The following is a 24,944-nucleotide window of genomic DNA, read 5'->3' as shown; positions in this document are numbered from 1 at the left end:
TTCACTGCGTTGTCCAGCCAGCTGGTCTGTTATGCAGCCACAGCAGGGAGCTGAGCATAAGCTGCTCAAAAAAGGTTCTAGTAATCTTTTGTAACTTCCTGTACTACTCCCTAACCAGGCAGTTTTGCCTCTTTCAGCACATTCAAGACATGCGTTTTATTCGGTGCTTCATTAAACTGTCACTAGAAGAGGGGAATATCAAAATTATATGACTGAGAAAAAAAAAAAAATGGTTTGATCCATGTAAATCCATGTCCACAGCTGATGTTCCAAGATTTGTTTATAATCTTACCAGTTGCAGATATTATTAACAAGAAACCTATGAAAAGTTTTTCTTTCACTTTAGGTATATGGCAGCCATTCAAGAGCAGATCATTTAGTTACTTAGTGACTCTGTGCTCAATCTTTTCAGGATTAAATCCAAGCATAAATAGTAAATGAAGAAAGGTGTGAGCCAAAACAGATTAATGAAAATGATGCACTGCTTTTTTGAATGTAGTCACCCAGTAACTACCACTTGTAAAAATTCACTCTATGCTACTAGTGACTAAAATTTCAAGAGAAGCCAACTACTAATAAGTAGTAAACTACTTATTAGCCTTATCCACGTCCTGTCTGGCAGATGTCATGATCACAATCAGTTAAATACTTATCGCTGATTTTTGAGGTAGAAGACAAATGATTTAAAAAATTTTGCTTTTGACTTATCCAATTAAGTACACCTTGGCAATTTGGGTCTGCGCTGAGATACTTAGAGAAAGAATGCAGGAATACATGGCTCAGCAGTGTGTTGTACATTAGATACCCAGTTTTCCTCGTTCCTCAAGCATCTCAGAATAGCACTTTTTAGAGCTACAACATGCCTTTGAAATAAATAAAATACTTGAAGTAGCATACAAATACACACACACACGTCAGTTCTCCGTATTTAAGAAAAACAGAGAGAAGAGAATATATTGCCAGAAATTATGTATCAAGCTATAAAGCTAGGTTAATAAACATTTCATATCATCTAAAGCTAGTTTGTCTGCTGCTTTTTAGTTGAGGAGAAGGTGTTAAAGACAAAAGAAAAAAAGTAAAAATATTAATCAGTCTTAGTGCAGCTGTCTGCTGGAACCCCCAAGAGCTTTGAATTGTATAATTGAGGAAGAAAAAAATTGGGAAAATTTTACTGCAAAGTTAACATTTTTAACATTAGTGTTCCATAACTTCCTAATATAGTTATCGATTGTTAAAACATTCTTCAATTTAGAGACTGGTTAAGCTTGACTGGAAAGCAGTGAGATGGCGATGTTACAGAGGCTATAGCATGAGTGAATTCTGTATTTGCGTGGAGCTCGTATTTCTTCTGGAGGTTCAAATATGTGCAAAGGTCGTTCTGCACAAATGACACTGAAAAATTGAGGCCTAAATGTTTAATTGATTTGATGGTTCGTCAGCAATAAAGCACGTGTATGCACTGCATCATTGATTAGTTATGCAACGTTAATCCTTAAAATATCACTTTAAATGTCCCTTAAAATGTGAAGTAGGTGAAGTAACATCCATGCTATGCCAAGAACAAGTAAGATTTTAGGAAACTAAGGGTTTGACATGCACAAGTCAGTTGAGATGAGAAATAATGTATTTTTTGCTTCCAGTCTTGTGCAGCACCTTACAGGAGACTGAACACTGTGAAACTAAATGACAGTGATGATTATATTCTTCATCACAGGCAAGGTGTATGTAAAATTACAGCTAGTCAGCACTCAGACAAAGCCACAGCTCCTTCTTTTCCATGTCTCAGATAATGGCACCCATTCATACTGGCAAGCATGAGACTTTTTATTCTAATAAATGTTTCTTGATGTGAACAATTAAAATGCTGTTCAAAAAGGAGCATCAAATAATGTTTGTTTTTCTTCCCAACATCGTTAATTAGATTAAGTAAAAAGTTTTTAGCTTCACTGTATTTTAGATTTCTCAGAACATTCTTAAGAGCTTTGTAAAAATCCCTGGTGTATTATAACACTGTTTAGTGTGTAGATACGTTCTTAACTGTTCTTAACAAGATATAAGTATAAATAGATTTACTTGGAAAAGAAAAAAAAAAAAAAAGGAGGCAAGAATACAATTAAAAGTCTTTAAGAAAAATGTGTGTTGTTGAGTGTGCATGCTTATGGTATATATGGTACACATACTTTCCATTTGGGATGTAATTTCCATATTTAAACTAAAACCCACAAACACTAAATATTTTGGCAGTATTATAGGACATTTTCCCACATTTTTGATCTGCTTTGCATGCAAATTGCAGATAAATGAACTCTTGCTTATAAACCCTTCTTTTTTTACTAATGTCAGAAATGATTAACATTTCATTTACTGTTTACATTCACACATTTCATTTACATATGTTGCTGTTTATACTGTTTTCTTATGTCTACTGAGATGAAATAAAGAAATCAGAGTAGTTAGTTGTGCTAGTACTCATACAGTACTGCTTTGTTATTCATTTGTCTAATAATGCTACAAGGATTGGAGACAAAAACTATATATATATATACATTTGTTGACAAGATTCAGATTTTTTTTATGAAAATATGTTTTTGTGTGGCAGCAGCATGTACTCGGTAATTGCAAACAATTTCCAAATTTTGCTTTAAAAATCTTCACTTCTGTAGTTTAGCAAGGCATTGACTTTTGCTTTTTCTTGTTCAAAGTTAAACAATATATTTGTTGCTTTTACTCAGTAGCTCAATTATCTTGAAATCTATGCAGCCTGCAACATTTAACAGTCCATTTACGGTATGTAAAAACAAACAAACATGCTTTTCTCTGCTTCTGTTACTGTGTAATAGAAACCTGAGCAATAACAAGATTACAGATATCGAAGAAGGAGCATTTGATGGAGCCTCTGGTGTGAATGAACTATTGCTCACTAGCAATCGCTTGGAAAGTGTTCGAGACAAAATGTTCAAAGGACTGGAAAGTCTTAAAACACTGTAAGTGTAATTGTTTGAGTGTCCTTATCCTTCCTTTCTGCCAGGTATTTTTTTAAGTAATACTCTATCTGTCCTGAAAACTTTGATTTTGGATTAGCTATAGTCAAGCATATCTTAGTTTTTGTCCCTATTTTACACAAAGCTTATAATAGAGAGTATAAGCATTCATTAATTATTAATTATTGATATAGCGTAGCTGAAGTTCTCATTGTGGTTATTAGACTACAAAGATTATGTGTCTTCTTAAATGAGGAAGCAGTTGAGAATGGGTAAATATACAACTGTAGAAACGGAAATGGGAATAATCATCTGCTTGAAACTAACAGAATTTTGCATGGAAATTATACATTTTACGTAATGGACTCTGATTCAATCCAGCTCAACCATTATTGGATATTTTGCTAGAGGAAAAAATGATTCTGGTGGATATTGAAATATGGGAAATGATTCTCTCCTAACTAATTTTAATGTAATTTCAACAGTGAAGAGAAGAGTAAAAGCACTGTAGCTTGAACTCATTTCATTCTTTCCATGAAGGCAGTTTAGCTCTTTCCATTCAATATATATATATATATATATATTAAAAAAAATGTTTATACTATTCACAGCTTCTTGGCCTTCTTCAGGAGTCAGTCCTTCTGATCAGCAGACCAGAGCCAAGACGGTCTTTGGGGCTTCAGCTGTCCAAAGAAATTAGGCATTCTTAATAAATCAGACCTCTCATTTCTAACTTCTCATTTAAAGCTGCTAAAATTGTATCAAGCAGTTAGACAGGAGTGTGGGAAAAAAATATTCATTTGTTGAAGGACAGGTAGAAAAACAGTAACCTTTAAAGCTCCTGTGGTTTACTAACAGATGCATGAGATTTTAAAATAGGTGTTTCTTGCTTAATGTTCTGAAATTTTTATTAAGTAGTAGAGTCATGCTAAGAAGGAATCTGGGTAGCCTAATTTCATTCATTTGAAAGACTTGGGAATGTAGTGGAAGTGCTTTCTATCTTTTATCCTAAGAAAATTCAGGTCAGAAGGGACCATGGGAGGTCAGCCTTCTTCTCAATATAAATAGCAGTTCTGGACTCATTTAAGCTCAGGAACATGAAGTGGGAAGTAGGGACTGCTACGTGTATCTGATTTGGAGAATTTTAGTCAGTTTAATTTTATTGTCAATTACTGATTCTGTTATTAGAAAAAAAAAATAACACTTGGGGAAATCACCTCTTGCCTCTGTGAAACCCACTCCCCTTTTTGTTCTCCAGTGCCCTCCAACACGCTACACTCAGTTCCCTTGGTGTCACTGTGGTTCCTCGAGCAGTAGCAGTCCTTCCAGTAGCACCTCTTGGCCTCTGCTCGGGCAGCGGTTCAGCTCCAGCCCCTGCTCAGACCACCACTTTGGCTTGAGCCCCTGCCTGGGGAGCTGCTCCTTTGGCTACGGCTCCCATCCAGCAGCTGCTCGGCTCCTCTCCCTCCTCCTGCTCAGGGTGGTCCCTACTTTCCATCTCTTCTTTACTCCTGCACTGGCCTTGCTGCTCCTTTTTGCCCCTACATTTGCTGCTCTTTCTTAAATTCAGAGGTGCTCTAGACTCATTTGATGGGTTAAGAGGCACCACAAATTCCTCTGAATGGTCTGGTTTCGGCATGCAGGGCCCTTGCAATGGTGGCTGGGGCTAGCCATGGGGCAGCCCCAGGCCTCTCCTCACAGAGGCCATCTCTTCACATTTATACCTAGTAGAAATGAAGCATTTGCAAGTACAGTTTTTTAATGCTAACTTCTTTGATTGCCAAAGTGCACAGAGGAAATGTCAGCTAGCCCATGTTGTTTATATTTCAGTAATAGAGCAGTAATAACACAAAATATTATTGAGCGCTTTGACCGTCCCTAAGCTGAGAAATGCTGAGCCTTATTTTCTCAGGATGCTGAGGAGCAATCGTGTGAGCTGTGTGGGGAACGACAGTTTCACAGGCCTGAGCTCCGTCCGCCTGCTCTCACTGTACGACAACCAGATCACCACCGTGGCACCGGGCTCCTTCGACACCCTGCATTCACTCTCTACGTTGTAAGTCACATTCATCTTTTACCAAACACAGATTTAAACCTCTATCAATATTTTGGGGCACTTGTACTAATATTTTACCATATAGTTTCATGGTAGGAGCTGATGTCAAGGGAAAATTATGAGTTCCATAATCAGACTTTTCAGAAAAAAGTTGTTTCTGGACCATCAAGAAAAGTATGTTTTCCTGGTGGCCTTTGACACAGCTCTAGACTGGTTTCCAGAAGTGCCTGAGCAAGCATGAAAAATGTCCTGCTATCCACGCTCACAGAAGCCCACTAATTTGAACCAGCATAAAAACCCACATTTGGGCACCCCTCAAGCCAACTGCAGATGATCTAATCACCTTGTTGTCTTTCCTTTTGCACTCTGCAGTCTGATCATTATTTTAAATTCAGTGGGGCTACTAAAGATATTAATTCATACCTATTTTATAATAAAGCTTCAGTCTCATTTTCAAAAAAAAAAAAAAAGTGTACCTTTTTTTTTAAATGCAGTGCAATTTAAGGGAAGGGAAAATGGGGTGAGAAACTGCCAGTCAGTTTACTGAAGAAATGCTTTCTGTAGGTAGCATCATTCAGGAAAGTACTTAATCCCCTTTTTACATAAAAAGTGACACTTTGCGCCAAGTGACTAATTTGTGCATATTAAGGATGGCATGTTTATAAATAATGGAATTGTCAATATATTTATGCTGAAGTAAGAAGATGCCAAAAGTACTGAGACTTCTAGAAGTAAATTCATTTTTATAACTGGCATGTAATCAACATAGCTGTCACTTTAGATAGGAAACTTATTCTCTGGAGCAAATAAAAGATGGAAATCTTGAGATGACAAATTAATGGAATAGCTGTTGTCAGGTTAAAGCTAATAATGTAAAGTAATCAGACTTCATCTCTATACACAATTATTGTATTATCAGTACAGAGTGGCTTGACAACAAGTCAAGTCTTTGACAGTTTTAAATTATTTCTAAATGAGCTATATCAAGATTCACTACACAGAGCCTAAATTACAGTTTTCATCTATGATTTGTACATACTATTGTTTGAAGAACTGTATTTAAGCTCAGGTTTTTGAAAATAGAAATAGCATACTTAGAATGAAAAAAAATCTGTCATCAGAAGTGAACTTTCATGTGGTTCTCAGAAACCTCTTGGCCAATCCCTTCAACTGCAACTGCCATCTAGCGTGGCTTGGAGATTGGCTAAGGAAGAAACGCATTGTGACAGGAAATCCTCGCTGTCAAAAGCCTTACTTCCTCAAAGAGATTCCTATCCAGGATGTGGCAATTCAGGATTTCACATGTGATGATGGTAAGAAATTTAATAGTTAAAATTTTATAACTTCAGCTTTTGTATGGATAGTTTCATGATTCCTGTAGATCCCAAAGCAATATTCTTTGAAGTGACAACTGGTATTCTTTAAATCACTTCATCATTGTTTCCTGCTCAGTTTCTATGTCAGTTTAAAAACCTTTCACCCATTTTTAGATGATTAGCAAGCACATGACTGCTGTATATATGTTTTTAAAAGTTTTTCTTGCCTATGTTCCATACTGTAATTATAACTTACAGATAATATAAAGATTACATACATTGATCAAATGTTGTAGTTCAAATGAGAATATTTTCAAATGTTGATGCTCAAATCAAGCACTCTTTCAGGTGACTTGATCAAATGCATGCTATTTTTCTCAGTTTGTGACTTCGAGAATGTCAGAATTCCCCTTACCGATTAAAGAAATAATGGTTTCTGTCTTGCATCTCTCTCACACACACTTCCATTTCTTAAATTATTAGTTTGTGAATTTTCAAGGCTGCAACTTTACTTTAAAGGGACTCTGTTTATTTTAAATCATTTGCTAATTTTGAAAATCAGCATATATTTTGTTTTATTATGTTTCATTTTAAGTTATGTTTTTTCTTTAATGATCTTTTTTTTTTCCCAAATAATAACATTTTTATCTAGTAAAACAAAATCACACTAAATAAAACGTTATTTGAAATGTAAATTCTTGGAGCAATGGTTTATAGTGGTGAGAATATTTTCCATCCATAGAGATATCATAATGCAAAAATCTCATTTTTGCTTATGAGAATTACACGTGGGACATTATTGCTAATCCTGAAATGTCATTTGCATGGCAAGCTTAACATCTGTTTGTTTTTATTAACCAGGAAATGATGACAATAGCTGTTCTCCACTGTCCCGCTGTCCTGCGGAATGTACTTGTCTAGACACAGTAGTTCGCTGCAGCAACAAAGGCCTAAAAGCTTTGCCTAAAGGCATCCCAAAAGATGTAACTGAACTGTAAGTGGCACAGTTTTTTCCCTTTCATAAAAATCAATGTCAGATATATAGTGTCAGATTCATCAATGAGGGGAGAAGTGAAGAATTGGCTTCACTTGTTCAGCTGAAATTTATTAATATAGCGCTTTGTAGATATAAAGACTTGCAAAGAATCTTGAGAACTCTGAGGTTATGTTTGAATTAGCAATGCTCTCTAAGTCTCAAAACGCTTAAAGAACCCTCTGTTGCTGCAAAGCTTTACAAATCTATGTATACAAAATTATAATCACTCTCGGAATTTATAACCCCAACAATGAACTGTCATGTCACTGAATATGGTCATTATATTTCAATGGATTAAATTATAGGCAAAAATGAATTTGATTATTCTGTATTCATTATTCTAATGGGAAGGAATGAAGAAGTTCAACTACAATTCAAAAGCAGAAAGACAGCAGTCTATTAAAGTGTTTGTATATTTTCATAATAAATGTGGGTTTGTGATATTTTATAAAGACTGGTTCTAATAGATATAAAGTGAGATTTTTCATATAGGAAGTCATATAGTCTGGAATATTTCATTACGCAAGATTAGTTTTTATATGAGAAAAATGGTACATTATATGTATATATAATTTGGTGCATTTATTTGCATAAAATGGCGTGTTTTATGCAAATATACAATTTGGATATGCAGATGGACAGTAAAGCTGATATAAAAACAAGTTTGGTACCTCATGCATTGTTTGAAGATCATGACTGAATAGATACTCACCAAACTAAATGAGTCAATTTTTATGCATTATCAAAGGGAAAGTATAAACCTAAAAATTGGTTTCATTATCTACTTTGAAAAATGGTTGCAAAACTGAAAGAAATAGTTGGAACTTATTGACAAGAAAAAAAGTTTGGTCATATTGTCATCCTGAGTTATAAATCACAATTGTTTAGTATTATTAATCCTGCATAATGACTGATTAACATGGTGTTTTTTTAGAAGACATCATAACTGACTTTTAAATCACTGTAACAGTTTTATTATTTTAGTATTTGTTATTATATATAAGATTCTGAAATGTCCACCAGTAATTTGGTGCTTAAAAGCATCCAAAAGGAATTGATCATAAATGAAGAGAAATTACTAAGAATTCAAATTAGCATACAGCTATATAAGCCTGTAACTTTTTTTTTTTTTCCTAATAGAAGATGACTTAATTAAATATAGTCTGGCATAATAAACACAATTTGACAATGTAAGGGTATCAATGCAATGTAAAATTAAGCATCTGAAGAGAGATGCTTTTGGAAGTGCAAGTGGAACCCTGACTGTGACTGAAAACTCATTTGTGTACAATTTTGTATGCTTTAATTAGTGTCTAAGCATGCAATTTAGCATATTTTTCAAAAGGATAATGGAGGTGGTTCCTGTTAGCAGTTGCATACTGATTGATTATTCTTGTTCATTAGCATGCATAACCCTTCCAAGATGTACCCTTCATTTTATAAAATATCTTAATAGTTGCTTCATTTGAACAAGCAGGAGTTTTTATCAAACAAGTGGATGCTTGTAGTACTTCAGTTCTACTGAAGCTAAAGCAATATATCCTAATTCATCTGTCTGATAAAATAATTTCCTCTGAATACTCATTTCTTCAAAAAGTTTAAATGTTGTGGGTTTTGTTTTGTTTTTTTATATTTTAATAATTATGTCCGTGGTTCATTCACCACCATTTATGTAAAACCATTAACATAAGCAGACATTTTGGATTTGGCAAGCATCCAGAAAGTCAGGATCCAGGAGGAGGGGCAAGGAGGTTGATTAGATGTAGGTTGTTATTTTTTGGCCTGGCAATCCACTAACTGTGTTAAGTAAAAGTTTCCAGAGATGTTGCAGCATACTTAAAGGCATTAAGCTCAAAATTCATCTAAGAATGTCTGTAGCCAAGACTGCTATTAACTCAAGTGTGTTGCAGTCATTTGGATTGCTAAAGTATCTCCTTTGTACAGAGATAATGAGGGCGTAGTTTTCAACTTGGGTTCCGGGAGGCACAAGTAATACCACCTTAATGCCACCATTGGCAAGTTTAACCCTGTTGAGAAACTAATGGCCTTTTATGTTCCTGCCCCGCACTGTGTGCTCCATATCAAAGAATTGGGTGCATTCAGCAGTTCCTAGAATCTCTAAACTACTTGCCCTGGTTACATGAAGAGCTCCTCCACTTGCACTTTGTAATGACCGGCTGCACACTGGAAAGCTTTTTAGGCATGACCTGTTAACCTTCCTCTTCCTGTAATTCAGGTTCTGGTATGGTTTGATGGCTCTGCACCTGTTAACTAACTCTAAGGATGAGCAAGTTTGTTATTGAGAATTATGAGCATGGAATATGAGCAAGTAATGTAATACAGGCACTGTAAACCTACAAAGAAGAAGAAGAAAAAAATCGAACTTTTCTAGCGAAGGGTAATTGATTGCTGTCTTTAGTCCGTAACATACTGCACAGGAACAGGCTTGTGATATATCATTCCTGACACACCATGAGAGACACAGGGAAAAATTACGGAAGATGACCTGAATTACAGGCATGACAAATGAATTTGCTCATATTCAGATTTGATACCAGCCCATGCTCTTTCTACATTAAAGGACTAAGTCTTAAATTTAAGGTTGTGTTTCTACTTGCAATAGCTCAAAATCCACGCTTAATACAAGTCATATAAGTCAGATATTTGCTTTTCTTTTCACCAATAGGTATGTATAAAATAGAGCAAATAAAGAACTCAGTTTGCAAAGCTCTTAAGAATAACAAAAATTACTATGTAAGGGTTAGCTGTTGATACTATTACTTCATAATATCTGATAGAAGAGTATTTGCATCTTAGGCTACAGATCCTCAGCTGTGTCTCTAAAAAACAGTATTTGTACTCAAGGGTTCTTACAAAATGGGAATATTAGGTATTCATACTAAATTTTCTGTACTGTTGGATTTTAAAATTAGTGCATGGAGATGCTACTGTTGTAATGAAAAAAAAACAAAACACCTCTATATTTTATTTTTCTATTTTAGTTATTTGGATGGAAATCAGTTTACCCTTGTTCCAAAAGAGCTTTCCAACTACAAGCATTTAACACTTATGTAAGTAGTTTTATATCATCCTTTTCTACTGGCATGGAAACAAAAACAAAAAATCCCCTACTTCATCATATATGTTTTTAGTTGTAAGAAAAAAACATGAAATATATTATGTATTTTAGTAAATATAATGCCCAAACACATTTTATGATGGGATCACATCTTACATATGACATACTTGGTCACATTTTATAAGCTGGGCTATTTCATTGCAGTGATTACACCACAGAGTAAGTAAGTAGTTAACCTGAAAAGAGATGTAATATCTTAAAAAATGTGTTAAGGTAATACAGTATTCTGTTACGCAGCTCCATAAAGGCACTGAAATTATTTTATTTATAAAAGAAAGATTCGGTGGTATTCATATAGGAATAGCACATGCTATGGTGGTAACACTTGAATATAACCCCTTCTGTTTCTCCGATAATATATGGTTTAATGACTGAAGAAGAGAGGTTGTCTAGAGCTCCTTACTATTGCTGACTCACTCTGTGATTTGAGGCAAATCACTACCTGCTCCAAAATTTATTTCATCCACTTCATGAAAGATTTGAATATGATTTCCATAACTTAGAATAGCAAAGTGGGAGAAACAGGAAGACTGTCAATGTAAATGTCTGTAATTCCTTTGTTAGCACCATAAAATTTATACCAGCTGAGGCTGAACTGCATAACATTCTGAAATCACTTGTGGTTTCAGTATAATCAGAAAAAAAGTAACAAAAGTAGGGAGTAAGAAAATCCCTTAAATTTCTTTTTGACTCTTTTTAGAGCTTTGATGCTAAAATTGAAAGTAGTTTGGCATTTAAAAACAAGGTCTTGATTTCCTTTATTTACCTCATGCTAGACAAAAGTGGTCATTGTCACAAATTTAGAAAAGAGATGCTTCGAAAACTTTCATATTTTGCCAATAGCATCAGAAAAAAAAAAAAAAAGAAAAAAAAAAAGAGGGAAACCTGCAATATTCTCAAATGTATACAGTGTAGGCCTAGGAAGTCTCTGTGAGTTATTCAGGGAAGTTATGCAAGTTCTAACTTGAAGCACACATAAAATATAAACTTCGGAATCTTGGTACATACAAGAAGCAAACATAGATTGGACTGCATGCAGTAATAATGTCAGTGGAGGCTGGAGATTAAATTAATTAGAATAATAGTGACAGGGCTTCCATCACAGAGATTGTACCTACTCCTTTTCTATTTTTGACAAACATAGTCGTAAATTGGATAACTTTACTCTTAATCAGAAAATACACATAAACTATTTACCAGACAGCTGTAGTACAATAATTGATAAACTGAACAGTAAATAAAATACAAAGAAGATAAGTATTAACAGTCTCTTCATACCAGACTTGTGGGGGTACATTATTGTCATCTCTTCTGAATGTATCCTCATACTGCTTTTTGGAATTTGAGAATGTTCCTTGGCTGTGTTTCGAAAACCAAAACGCTATGCATAGTTCTCTGGCTGAACTTGGAATCACATATGAGTCTTTTGAGTTCCAACTAACATGGAAAATTTTTATTTCTAACTTTTTTCTCATATGAATAGATTGCACTGTTATATATGGTTTAGTATGTTTATTATTATGAGTCAATTGTCTTACATGCTTTCATGAAATTTCAAGTGGAGAAATATGTATACTACACTGCTATTCAACAGTACTCTAAGTTAAAATACCAAGGTCCCCTCAGAAACAAATGCTTAAACAGATTTAGAATTAAATTTCACCACAGAATATGGTAAACAGCAGTGAAATAGCCAGCATAAAATGAAAACTAAAGCACAATATGAGAATAAAGAACAGGCATTATTTAAATTTAGTACAGCTTTTTCAAATCTTCTTTGAAGCTACCATCTTTGAAGCTGCCAGCATACCACTCCAGCTTCCATCATACTTACACTTGAGATTTTATTCATTAGAATATTGAACAAGAAAGATGTTAAGGCTATAAATCTTAGATAGCGTTCTTTACAATAATAGCTCTGGGCTTTGATGTGTTCAGCCTGTAAGTGTTAAGTAGATTACTATATGATACTTACTCAGGTGTCATTAAGGATATGACTAAAATGATTTCAACTTTAAAACATCACTTTTATTTCTATACTTGGGTTCATGTAGGATTGCATTATTAACTCAGTAGCATGATGGACATTGCTGTTGTAAAAGAATGCATCACGCTGCTCTTTCATCTGTGTTGAAATGAAAATGCTTTCCATTGATCAAGCTAAACACTTGCTAGGCTTGTATATGGCATGTGAAAATAAAAATGTTTGCTGCTTTAAATATTGATACCAATTATGATACTACTTCTACTAATAAAAGTAATGTGTCTGTCAGTTTAACTTCCAGTGTTTCAGGACTTGGGCAGTCATTTTAAGGTCTGAATTTCTGAATTTATTTTTTATAGAGATTTAAGTAACAACAGAATCAGCACACTTTCTAATCAGAGCTTCAGCAACATGACTCAGCTGCTCACCTTGTAAGTTTAAACATGTAACAATGACACTTTGGAAGCATTACAGTTTTATTTGTCTTGGAAAGAAGGGGCATTTTGTTGATATTAAAGCTTGCTTGTTGTGGAGGCTGTAAAATAACTTGTTTCCTAACGACCTATGTGTGCAAAAGCTGTTATGGCCTTGCTCTGCATTCTGTTTACTGAATGCCTGATTTACCTGCTGACAGGATTTTGTATATTTTCAGAATTCTTAGTTACAATCGCCTGAGATGTATCCCTGCACGGACTTTTGATGGGTTGAAATCACTTAGGTTGTTGTAAGTATTATTTTTTAACCATTGTCATTTTCCAGAATTTTTATTTGCATATAGCAGATAGCAAATCTGTGCGAAATTACTGGATTGTAAAATCTATCAAGTATTTGAGAAGTGATAATTACATAGTCTTGAAACTCTTTAGTGTTTTCATTCTGGGAAAGTATACTACAAAATACTGCACAACATATAATACGACCCTGGACAACATGTATACACAAACCCCTACACTTTATTTTTCTGCTTTTTAATCATGACTGTATCTCTTTTGTGAGTTATATTCTCGCTTGTTATAAGAATTAAAGTCTAACAAAAATGTCATACATAAATTTTCATATATATATTTTTGCAGCTGTATTTTTAAGATTTTTATTCCAACAATAGATATCTGTCTTTATTGTTTTGTTTAATATGAGAGTATTTCCATCAGGATCAACTATTCAAAACCAATAAAAGATATTTTGATTCCAAGAAAACATTCCACTTTAGCACTAGAAAGACCATAGTTGAAAGGGCAGTGGGAGAAGCAGCAAAATGTGACAAAGGAAAATTAAAAAATGGTCATTCTAGTTTACACCTTCTTTTTGTTATAAAACAAACAAACAACAAAAAAAATCCTGCAGAACTTCTGTCTCAAAAGTCCCCAGTTGAATCTGTAATTTTTGTCTTCATTTGAGTAGCTTCATTGAATAGCTCAGTTGGATTAAATATCTCAAATGTCTCACGAATGGCATTATTTAAGTGTGTTTACATAAACTGAGTCCTTTTTTTATGTAAATATGGATCAAGTCTTAATAATTCTGTATGTGCGAGATATACATGTAAATGAATGAATTTAAATAACAGGACACATTTCCGTGCAGGTTTGCTACAGGAGACAGTATTGACACGTAATAAGGTTTTTACTATCAAAATAGTAAAAACCCTATTAGAAACATTTATTAAAACCTTATTTAAAACCTTTATTTAAAACCTTATTAAAACCTTTTCTATCAACCTTAGTAATTATATTAATGAACAGTCAATACCTGTATTTTCTGTGCATTGATGGAAGATAAAAAATGCATGAACCAAATTAGCAGGAATTTCAGGGAACTGCTAAAAAAGTCAGAAATAAGTCTTCGGCCATACCTAAATCCAGTAAGTACTTTGCAGACACCTTTGACTGACCTTTATTCTTTGAATTAAAAAAAATATATCAAATGAAAATATAAGGAAAAAAATCAAGTGATGAGTAGGCTGCTGATTAAAGCGTAAGTAAACAAGGCTGGAAACACAGAGGAACTGAAAAATATGAAAAGATGAAAACTTTTTACAAAAGCTGAAATTTCTGAAATTAATTTCCTGAGATTTATACATATGTATTATTTTGTTTATTTTCTTGTTAAGGTCTTTACATGGCAATGACATTTCTGTTGTTCCTGAAGGAGCTTTTAATGATCTCTCAGCACTATCACATCTGTGAGTATTCAAATGATAAACATAAATGATTTTATGTTGTTTAGCAAATTTCATACAGTTGAACAAAGACAAATGCAAAGGCCTGCTCTGGAACAACCCTAGCAGAGGCTGGGGACAGAACAGATAGCTAGCAGCTCAGCAGAGGAATCCTGGACCTTCTGCTGGGCAGCAAATTGAATGTCAGGCACGTGCCCTTATGGCAACGAAGGCTGAAGATGATCTCTGCTGAATTAGTAAGCGAGGAGCAAGGTGACTGAGGAGAGTGGTTGCTCACTTCTGCTTGGCCCTAGTAAGGACACATCTGGAATATGTGTTCAGTTTCTCCAGTACAAAGTAGATACGTATGAAACAGAGCAAGTCCAGGATAGAAGTGGGCAAGGTGGGGAGGGTGCTGTGAGTTGTGAGAAGGTAAAGGAACTGGTTTTATTTAGCCTGGAGAAGGAGATGTCAAGGAGGGACCTAACAGCAGTTTTTAAGCCTTTAAGGGAATTATAGCAATGACAGACAGATTTTTCTCAGAGGTTGCAAAGTGAAAGATGAGAGTCAACAGTCACAAGCCACAATAAGGGAAGTTTCATTGACATAATGAAAAATTTTTCACCTTGAGGGTAGTTTAGCTTTGGAACAGGTTGCCTGGAGAAACGGCAGAATCTCTCCTCCCTGGAGATTTTCAGAACTCAGCAGGACACAGCCCTGAGCAACCCTGCTCTGACTTTGAAGTAAGCCCCACTTTGTTCAGGAGGTGGGACTAGATGACCTCCAAAGAACCCTTCCAGCCTAAATTATTCTATGTTTCTGTGCTGGTGTTTGTTGACGTTAAATGCATGGAATCTGATTTCAGAATATCCTCTGAAGCACTATTTCTGTCCTTAATTTTCAATGGAAACTTAGATTAGAGCAAGTTACCTACCTATAAACCTCACTGTGTTTACGGGTAGTTATTAAATCTTTTCTTTCATTTAAGGAGTAAGCTGACTAGTGCCTTTAAATGTACCCATTTTTGATGTTTCTGGTTGTTAAAAAAAAAAAAAAATAATAAAAAAAATCTGCTTCTAATTCAATATCGGACTTTTACATTTAATTTGCCATTTCTCAGAAATTTGATGAGCCCAGTCAAGCTTTTAAGTCATTGATCAGTCATTCAAATGCTACTATTAGACTACCTCATCTACATTAAAATCAGTAAAGCTTACATAGATTTGATTGTCTTTGCTGTTATTTTTTCTTAACATTACCAATTATCCTTGCTAATATTCTGATTTTAGCAGAGCCAACTGCTCAGTTCACACTGACATCAGGCTGACATTCACTCTTGTGAATATGGCCTGGACAAATTGTAGGTATTTCTCTTTACATGGGAAGTTTGCTATTACACGACCATATTACCAGGTCTGATTTTTTGTTAATGCTCTGACTATAGCCTGAATGAACGTATATATGTGTGTGTGTGTATACAATTTCTTCTGTTCATCTGGAAGCCTGTAGCAATAATTAAAAAGGTTTAGTGTGTCAGAAAAGAGTGTGTCTGTAGTAGTTTCTACCACCTTTGCTTTTGCTTGCCAAGGATTTTATTCCCTTTCTTGAAGATCCCTTTATCCAAAGTTGTGGAACAATCTGAAAGAAGCTCTATAATTATTTTATTGAAATGAATATGGGTATGTCTTTATAGGAAAACAAAACAGAGGCTTAAAAACCTTTACAGTAATTAATCCCCAAAATCTCTAGCTATATTGTTTTTTAATTAAAAAAACAATCAAATTTATTTAAAGAAAAGGATTTAATTTCACAACAGGGCAGCTCTTATGTAAGGGGTAGTGTAGTTTTATTTATGTATACAGCAGAGATCTCTTACAGAATTCTGCACATAGTTGTGAATTCAGTGGGAGATCTTGAAAGAGGAAATAATTAAATCAAATTTGGAAGCTTAGAAACAGATGGTTTGTACCAGCCTGGGAGCCATAAACTGAAAAGGAAAAATATCTGGGTGGAACTTTGTGGGGCTGCTTTGGAAGAAATATTTTATTCTTCCTAACTTAATTTCCCAGTATCAGTTTCATTCTGATGATGCAGTTGATATTGCCCATTACATACCAAAAGTGACACAGAGTTAAGTTTACGGAAATGCAGGTAAGTTTGGGTAGTTTTTTTTACCAAGTTTATTGTTAAAACTTACTTCTTGATTTAAAACCTAAATATAGACACTTCATGCACTTACACTTAGGGTCAGTTTGGTGGAGGGGAGGTATGGTTTGTGGTTTGAGATTTTTGCCAGCCTCAGTTTTCTGGGTTCTCTTTCTAAAAACAAACATTTAAAACTTTATTCCCTTTTTGTTTATCTGTTTTCCATAGGGCTATTGGAGCAAATCCTCTTTATTGTGATTGTAACATGCAGTGGCTGTCTGACTGGGTAAAATCAGAATATAAAGAACCTGGTATTGCGCGTTGTGCTGGCCCTGGAGAAATGGCAGATAAACTTCTACTCACAACTCCATCTAAAAAATTTACTTGCCAAGGTACTGTTGGTGATTGTTTATTTGTTATTTACATTTATAATACATTTATTTTTTATATTTATTTACAACTGTGCATTTATTACAGTGTCTTCACTCTTGTCATCATTTCTCCTCATACTTAGGGATCTAGCTGTTGGTTCCTTTCAGGAATTGTATTTATTTTAAAAACTTCTATGACATTTTGTTTTGTTTGCTTTTTTGTTTGTTTTTTGTTTGTTTGCTGTTTTTTTCAATCAAGAGATGGAGAAAAGTCTGATTTGCAGTGTAATACTCATCAGTATATAGATGTAAATAGGTAGCTGGTACTGTCTCACTAATGAACTAAAATTTAAACATCTACACTTCTCTTAACTAAAGAATGTCCTTTCCCTTCAGACTGTTTATAGTAAAACCTGTAAATACAACTGTAATCCTAGCAGTCTGCATTATCTCAGTGGTATGTAATTGCATCAATATGCCCAGAATGCTGTTTTCTTTGATGTTTCAGAAGAAAGCCTAAAATACACAGAATAGATAAAAGATGTGATTACCTGCAGAAGTCTCATTCTAGATGTTATTATATAGGTAGGTTTCTTGGGGATTAAAACAAGTATTTATCTCTGTGTTGGTACCAATGTTATTGGCACTTTTATGACAAATTATTTCTGTTTAATTCTCAGGTTCTTTTTCTGAACCCTAGTATTTTTTGTCTTAGAACAATATCTTTTTGATTCATATGTGAGAGTAGACTTAGTTTGTTTTGCTGTTTAATCTTACTCAATTCTCTCCATTTCTCTCCTTTTAAATATTTTGGAAGCACAGCTTCTGCTGTAGCTTCATTTTTCAGACTCAGGCTTATACTTGTAAGTTGTCACTAAGTTTATAGTTATTTTTGAGGCATCAGATAAATATGATCTTATTTTTTGTAGAAGTAACTTATTCTCAGCGTATAGGTAGTCTTCAAGCTATTTTTACATATTCATCTGTTAATGCATTATCAAAGGTGTAAATTCTTCCTTAAAAAAGCTTTGGGACTTCACCAGAGTTAGCTTTCATCCCAAGTTGTTCCTTACAATGTTCTATTCATTCTGTTCATTCTTCTCTCATTAGGCTTTCTGTGAAAAAAATGTTTTTGTAATCAAAAAACACTGGAAATCCAACCCATTATTTTGTATGTGATGCTAATTAATTATCCTTCCAAATTCTTCTTAGAATTTTTCAATAGTATTTCTTTGAGGTCATACCTGTGTTAATTGCATATGACACTCATCTTTTGCAAAGTTCATTAGTCTGATTTTAGATAGAACATTTGGTGGCCAATCCGATCGTTTTCTCCACAAGCATCCACAGAATAATATTATTGCAGTTATGCTTTTATTACACATTGTTGTAGGTATGTAAGTGAAATGAAGGACTTTTTTTTGGTTATTTTCTAACTGTCATTTTTAAAAAATGAGTCACCCCTTCCTACAATCATTATTATTTTTCTGTCAGACATTCCAAATAGTACATCTTACTTCCTCTTGCCCATCAGAAAATATCCTTTGTATTATTATGCAGGGAAAGTATTGTATTTCTTTCACTTCCAGGAATAGAAATCTGGTACTATGGGTACCTTTGAGAGAAATAATTTTCCTGCCACTGTTCTTCTGTGAAGATGTCATAATTACAGATTGCCACTCAGCAGCATTTCAATGACAAGATGGCCCTGTAAGACAATTATATGTCTGTTATCCAAAGATAAGTAATTTTTTCTTTTGCTTAGAATCATAGAATCATAGAATCTCCTGAGATGGAAGGGACCCACAAGGATCATCAAGTCCAACTCCTGGCTCCACACAGGACCACCCAAAAATCAGACCAGATGTCTGAGAGTGTTGTCCAAATGCTTCTTGAACTCTGGCAGGCTTGGTGCTGTGACCACTGCCCTGGGGAGCCTGTCCCAGTGCCTGACTGCCCTCTGGGTGCAGAACCTTTTCCTAACCCCCAGCCTGACCCTCCCCTGTCCCAGCTCCATGCCGTTCCCTCGGGTCCTGTCGCTGTCCCCAGAGAGCAGAGCTCAGCGCCTGCCCCTCCGCTCCCCTCGTGAGGGAGCTGCAGGCCGCCATGAGGCCTCCCCTCAGCCTGCTCTGCTCTGGGCTGAACAAACCAAGGGACCTCAGCCACTCCTTATATATCTTCCCCTCTAGACCCTTCATCTTTGTAGCCCTCCTTTGGACACACTGCTAGTCTTTCTTATATTGTGGTGCCCCAAACTGCACACAGTATTTGAGGTGAGCCCATACCAGAGCAGAGCGGGACAATGCCTTCCCTCGACCAGCTAGCAATGCCATGTCTGATCCACCCCAGGATACAGTTGGCCCTTTTGGCTGCCAGGACATACTGTTGACTCATATTCAACTTGCTATTAACCAAAATCCCCAGTTCCCTTTCTGTGAGGCTGCTCTCAAGCCTCTCATCCCCCAGTTTGTATGTATAGCCAGATTTACCCCTTCTCAGGTGCAGAATCCAGCACTTACTCTTGTTAAACTTCATATTGTTGGTGATTGCCCAGCCCTCTGATTTGTAAAGATCTCTCTGCAAGGCATCTCTACCCTTGACAGAGGGTAGGAATAGGGATTAGAAAGATGCTATATTCCTATTAAGAAATAGTTGACTTTCTTTTACAGATATATATCTGTTTATTTTCTGCTATTGCGTACACACTAAAAGGCAAAATGTGTAATTCCCTCCTATCAGTACCTCTGGATTCAGTTCAAACTGAAACTGGTGCTTGAATTTGAATCACATAAAAATAGTTTCCTGTGAAAATGAGCATTTTAAAATGAAGTCTCAGTTATAAAATTCCATAAAAAATGGACCTTACTCTTAACTTTATGAATTATTCTCCTCCAGGAACCATCTTAGTGTTTTCTTCTTGCAGCTGTTTTTTCTAGGTTTATGGGCTTTTTTTTTTTTTTCCTTTTTTTTTTTTTTTTTTTAATGTGGCCTCTAACAGATTCTCAATCTTTTACTCCTTTACCATCCATGCCCTGCTTCTAGAGATTCCAGGGCCTTGTGGTTTTCTGATACCAGGTAAGGCTGTAAGTGATGGAATGGGTGATATGTTTAAGAACAAACCTTCTGACCTTCCTTTTGTGAACCTCAGACAGACTTCTTTCCTAAGACATGCATGTTTACTGTTTGTTTCTCCCTTTGATGATTTTAGAACTGACTCTTCATGATATATCATTTAACATAGTTGTATGAAAAGGTTTGTTATTTTAAAAGCCTAGATTCAGGGTCTGAAAAACGCAATTGAAATGATCATTGCCACTGCATTGTACTGAAATCAGTGTATTCATTAGCAGTTTTGATATAAGTGACTCTGCAGATACTGATTTTGAGGCCATATACAAGAGCAAATAGGAGCTCCTGCATCATAAAAAGTCAGGATTTCAAGTTTTTCTTGCAAAGGTTTCTCTAGAAACTGGTCTTGGGAGAGTTTATCTTATGCTTTTCTTCAAAAATATTAGACAAATAAACGAGTGTGTGTGTTTATATTTATCAATAAAATAATATGCATTTAGTTTTTCACTCTTTATGAAAGAACAGTGTTTATTTTGCTTTTAAGATCTTTTTTTCAGTTATAGCTTATTGAAGGATATATATATTTCTGCAGTGTTAAAAGTTAAACAATAGGGTATTCTATTTCATACAGAATATTTTCTTTTCATATACAGGTCTTTGAACACATCCAAGCAGATAAGGGAAGGAATGATATAGTGAAAATGAGAATAGGTTCCAGAACTTCCTTTTCATTAGACTTAAGTAAAAAAAATTCTAAAACTTTTTTTTTTTTTGATCTTATAGCTGAAAAATGATGAATCAAATTGATGTTCATTTTCATTGGATCCTCCATACTTAGTAATTTGAAATAAATTTTTATGACACAAAATCAGATCAGTGTTGTTTACTATCTTGCTGGGAATCATGTTCCCATTTGCTGGCTCTTTTTCAGAAGTGAAATTTAGATTGCTAATCCATATAGGAAAATAACCTCAGTTACTGAATATTTTTTTAATTCATGCCAAATAATTGTCAGTTTATTTCATAAGAAGTAGAAATGAGGCCATCATGTTCAGCCTAATCAGTTGAGACAAGGAAGCAGAGACTTTAAGGCTACAGAACAGTGTTACATTTATCTTTTTTTATGTATGTGCTTCTCACTCCATATATTTTTCACAGAACATTTTAATACAATCTATCAATAACCAGAAATAGTCTACAGTAAATAGGCAAGACTTTCTGTATGTTAATTCTATGGTGTTTGTTTCAACTCACCTACCTTTGCTGTTTGCTGCTTTAGCAAACTATAATCAACTATAGATTTTTCTTTCAAAATACGGTAATGAAGACAAGAATAGTCAATGATCCATACAGATGGTGACTTTGGCAATTGTCACAAATTACCGTGTTCATCTCCTTGCATTTGCTTGCAAACTGTGACACAGATGGATACCAGCAACTGCAGATAAAAAGAAAAAATTGTGAGCCTATTCCCAGCATCCCTACTGTATCTTTATAATCATATGGCTTCCTTCCATTCCAGCTCCTTTTCAATGACTTATCTGAGTTTAATTTCCAAAGAAAAAATAAGAAAGCTAAGACATCTGAGTAAAGACAAAACAAAACAAAACCCACCATACCTCAGTAAAAGTGCACTGTTGGTTTGAAAAACATTGCGGTCTGGCTCATTTTGATGAGAGCAATCAGGCAGTTCCACCCCCAGTAGGTCTGAGAAGTCTTTTTTTGTGTGTGTGTTTGTGTGTCTGTGTGTGTGTGTTGTCACTGGAGAAATCACTGGTTATTCTTTAAAATTTACAAATTATCTGTAGATAAGTATAGATTTTTTTCCGTTTGTTAAATATGAAAATAAGCTGGAGGCAATAATGTCATCAGGCAATAAAGCCGGAAGTAGTAGAGAATGTGTGTTCATTCTCTTAATAGGCATTTGGCCAATTCAACCCTGTTTTCTTTTACAGTAATCAATCTTTCAATTTTCATAAAGCATAAGAAAATGAAGCATTATTATAAGCAGGTGATTTCTAAATTTAAACAAATAACTAGTAATTTCTTTGGTTGTCTGACAAAACAACAACAACAAAAAAACGACACCAAAACAATAATCGATGGTTTTTAATTTGAAAACTCAACGTGAAAAAAACAAACAAAAAAAAACACTATTACAATTGTAAAGCAATGAAAAATAAATGTCTAATAAATATTTATGTTATAGGGATAAGATTTACGTACTCTAAAGATCTCAGTCACAGCTCTGTCTGGCTTGTGAAACTTTAGATTTTGTCATTATTCATTTCCAAATTCTGTTGTTATAATCATTAATATAAGAAACATGACCACAGGCATTGATGGCAGCCCTCATTTGCACATAGATTCATGGTATAGTCTGTGCTATTCTGGGGCTCAACTAATGCAGCAATGTACAGAACTGTGGCTGACTCCATAACAGAGCAAGCTGCAATATAGACCTACTTATGGTGAGATGGCTTGGACAATACAGTTTATAACATTATAGTTCAAGACATTCAACCAACTTACAGGTAATTCTGCTAGTTCATTTTTGCCATCAGTCGTATGTGATCCTGAAAACAAAAAAAAACAAAACAAACAAACAAACAAAGAAAACGTTAAAAATTGTGTTCTCAGTAATACCACCAAGGGAGGGATTAGAAACTGTTATAGCTCTTTTTCTCATAGGCAATTTCTACCCACTAAAGAGACAAAAGCTGAAATTGTATTCTTCATTAAATAAAAAGGAAAGGTAATTATCATGGATCAAAACTGCGCAGATTTCAGATAATGGGGATATAGGAATCACTTTTGGGTCAGCTTTTTACTTTTTTTAAAATGATAATTAAAAATCAAACCAAAAAAATTAAATCCCAAATGTATTTGGGCACATTAGAGGAATTACGGGCAGTCAAGCATTCAATTCATGTAGAAATACCACAGTCTAAAAATACAAACATTGTTTTTAAAATTACAGCAATGTGCAAATATATCCTGTTAAGTATAAATCAGTGTTAGTTCGTTTATGACTATCACATTTGTATTTTTAAGGGCCCGTGGATGTTAATATTCTCGCAAAATGTAACCCCTGCTTATCGAATCCATGTAAAAATGATGGAACCTGCAACAATGATCCAGTTGACTTCTATAGATGTACTTGTCCATATGGTTTCAAGGTAGGTAATGAATGAAGAAGAAAAAAATATTACAGAAATGTAAGCCTCGCCCTTTTAACATTTACAAGGAGTTTTAATTTACTCCACTAGAGTCTGTATTTTCTTAAATGATGTCCTTGATCCCTGCATAGGGTCAAGATTGTGATATTCCTATTCATGCCTGTATCAGTAACCCATGCAACCATGGTGGAACTTGTCATCTGAAAGAAGGAGAAAAAGATGGGTTTTGGTAAGTTGTTTTTAATTGTAATATCAGAACGGAAATCTATTGGCTCTTATAATATATGAAATAACTTTGGTGTTAATCTTTGGGTTCTCTTTGTTGGTAATTGCACCACAAAGTCAGGTTTTCAGTGCTTCTCAAGTTTTCAGAACATGTTACTCTCCATGGAAAGCTTCTAAAGCTCTGACACTGTTAAAAACAACAACAAATGATTGTGATTAGTTGAGGCTTATCAGGTCAAGACAACATAGTATTGACTCCATTATGCTAATTAATAGCTGGCTAGATCCCTGCTGAAAAAATCTCACAATTCATCTGTTGTTGTGTGTATTACTTCAACAGACAGCATGTAAATGATAAAATGTAAATCCCAGTGAAACAGAAAATTAATGATTCATTTGAAACTCACTATGCCAGCAGATAAACATGCTGTGAGCGTTTTTAATCTTGAGTTATTTAATCACACAGTACAATTACTCCAGATGTACTTCATGAATTATGAAATAAAGTTCTTTAGCATTCTTCTGTGAAATTATTAGTCATTTAATAATCTACACCTCAAGCTTGTTAAAAATGACACTTCAGAAAGAAACAATTCATTATCCTGCAATTCATTAGGACATTATTCTTATTTTTTATTCTAAATTCTGCCCAAAGATTAGTTTTCTATTAAAAATTAAGCATATATATCTCAATATTATGCCTCTAGAATTTAAAGTGACACAATCACATCTCAGAATTTGACCTTTTTAATTTATTTGTTTAAACACTACATATTTTGAAAATTAAAGCAATCTTATAATCAAAGTTGCAGGAGTTATAGATACTGCAAATTGCATGTAAATGCATTCATGGTCATATTTGAGTGACCTTTTACATTTACTACCTTTTTATATATTTGCTTTGCATAAACATATGTAAAAGCAAAATAAAAATTACAGCTTTGAAGAGCTTATATAGTCTTTGTTTTATATTAATACATGTATTGTACTTGGAACTTTAAACAGAGCTTTATGATGGTGCATTTAACTGAATGATAGTAGAATAGTAGTACTACATACTAATCCCTGATTCCACAGTCTTTTCCATGTGTTTAAATTAACAAAAATAAATAAAAGACATATAATCTCATTTTATAATATAACAGGTGTTTCTAAAGGAGTGCCCAGTTATGAAATTTAAACTCCTTTAACTAAAAATAAAGGCACAAATTGTTATTGTTGCTGCTTTTTCTGTAACATAAAATGTTAAAATATTTTGGTAATGTTTGTTATATGGTTTTTTATA

General features: G+C 34.4%; 1 protein-coding gene across 11 annotated transcripts in view; it reads left to right on the top strand.

Annotated features, from left to right (window-relative positions):
* SLIT2 (slit guidance ligand 2) overlaps positions 1–24,944 on the top strand; it is a 263,097-nt gene that overhangs the window by 203,451 nt on the left and 34,702 nt on the right. For 8 of the 11 annotated variants that reach the window (XM_083833911.1, XM_083833914.1, XM_083833915.1 and 5 more), the window contains 11 exons: positions 2,841–2,984; positions 4,894–5,037; positions 6,184–6,350; positions 7,215–7,347; positions 10,392–10,460; positions 12,872–12,943; positions 13,165–13,236; positions 14,623–14,694; positions 17,044–17,207; positions 23,310–23,434; positions 23,566–23,663. In XM_083833911.1, the coding sequence (XP_083690037.1) occupies positions 2,841–2,984; positions 4,894–5,037; positions 6,184–6,350; positions 7,215–7,347; positions 10,392–10,460; positions 12,872–12,943; positions 13,165–13,236; positions 14,623–14,694; positions 17,044–17,207; positions 23,310–23,434; positions 23,566–23,663 (1,260 nt within the window). The remainder of the gene's footprint in view (positions 1–2,840; positions 2,985–4,893; positions 5,038–6,183; positions 6,351–7,214; positions 7,348–10,391; positions 10,461–12,871; positions 12,944–13,164; positions 13,237–14,622; positions 14,695–17,043; positions 17,208–23,309; positions 23,435–23,565; positions 23,664–24,944) is intronic. The other 3 variants (XM_083833918.1, XM_083833919.1, XM_083833912.1) reach the window with 1 other exon arrangement.

Source organism: Anser anser (genome assembly GCF_964211835.1).
Source record: "Anser anser genome assembly, chromosome: 4".
Taxonomy (NCBI): domain Eukaryota; kingdom Metazoa; phylum Chordata; class Aves; order Anseriformes; family Anatidae; genus Anser; species Anser anser.
The sequence above is the reverse complement of the archived record's forward strand: the minus strand, read 5'-3'. Positions and strand labels throughout refer to the sequence as shown.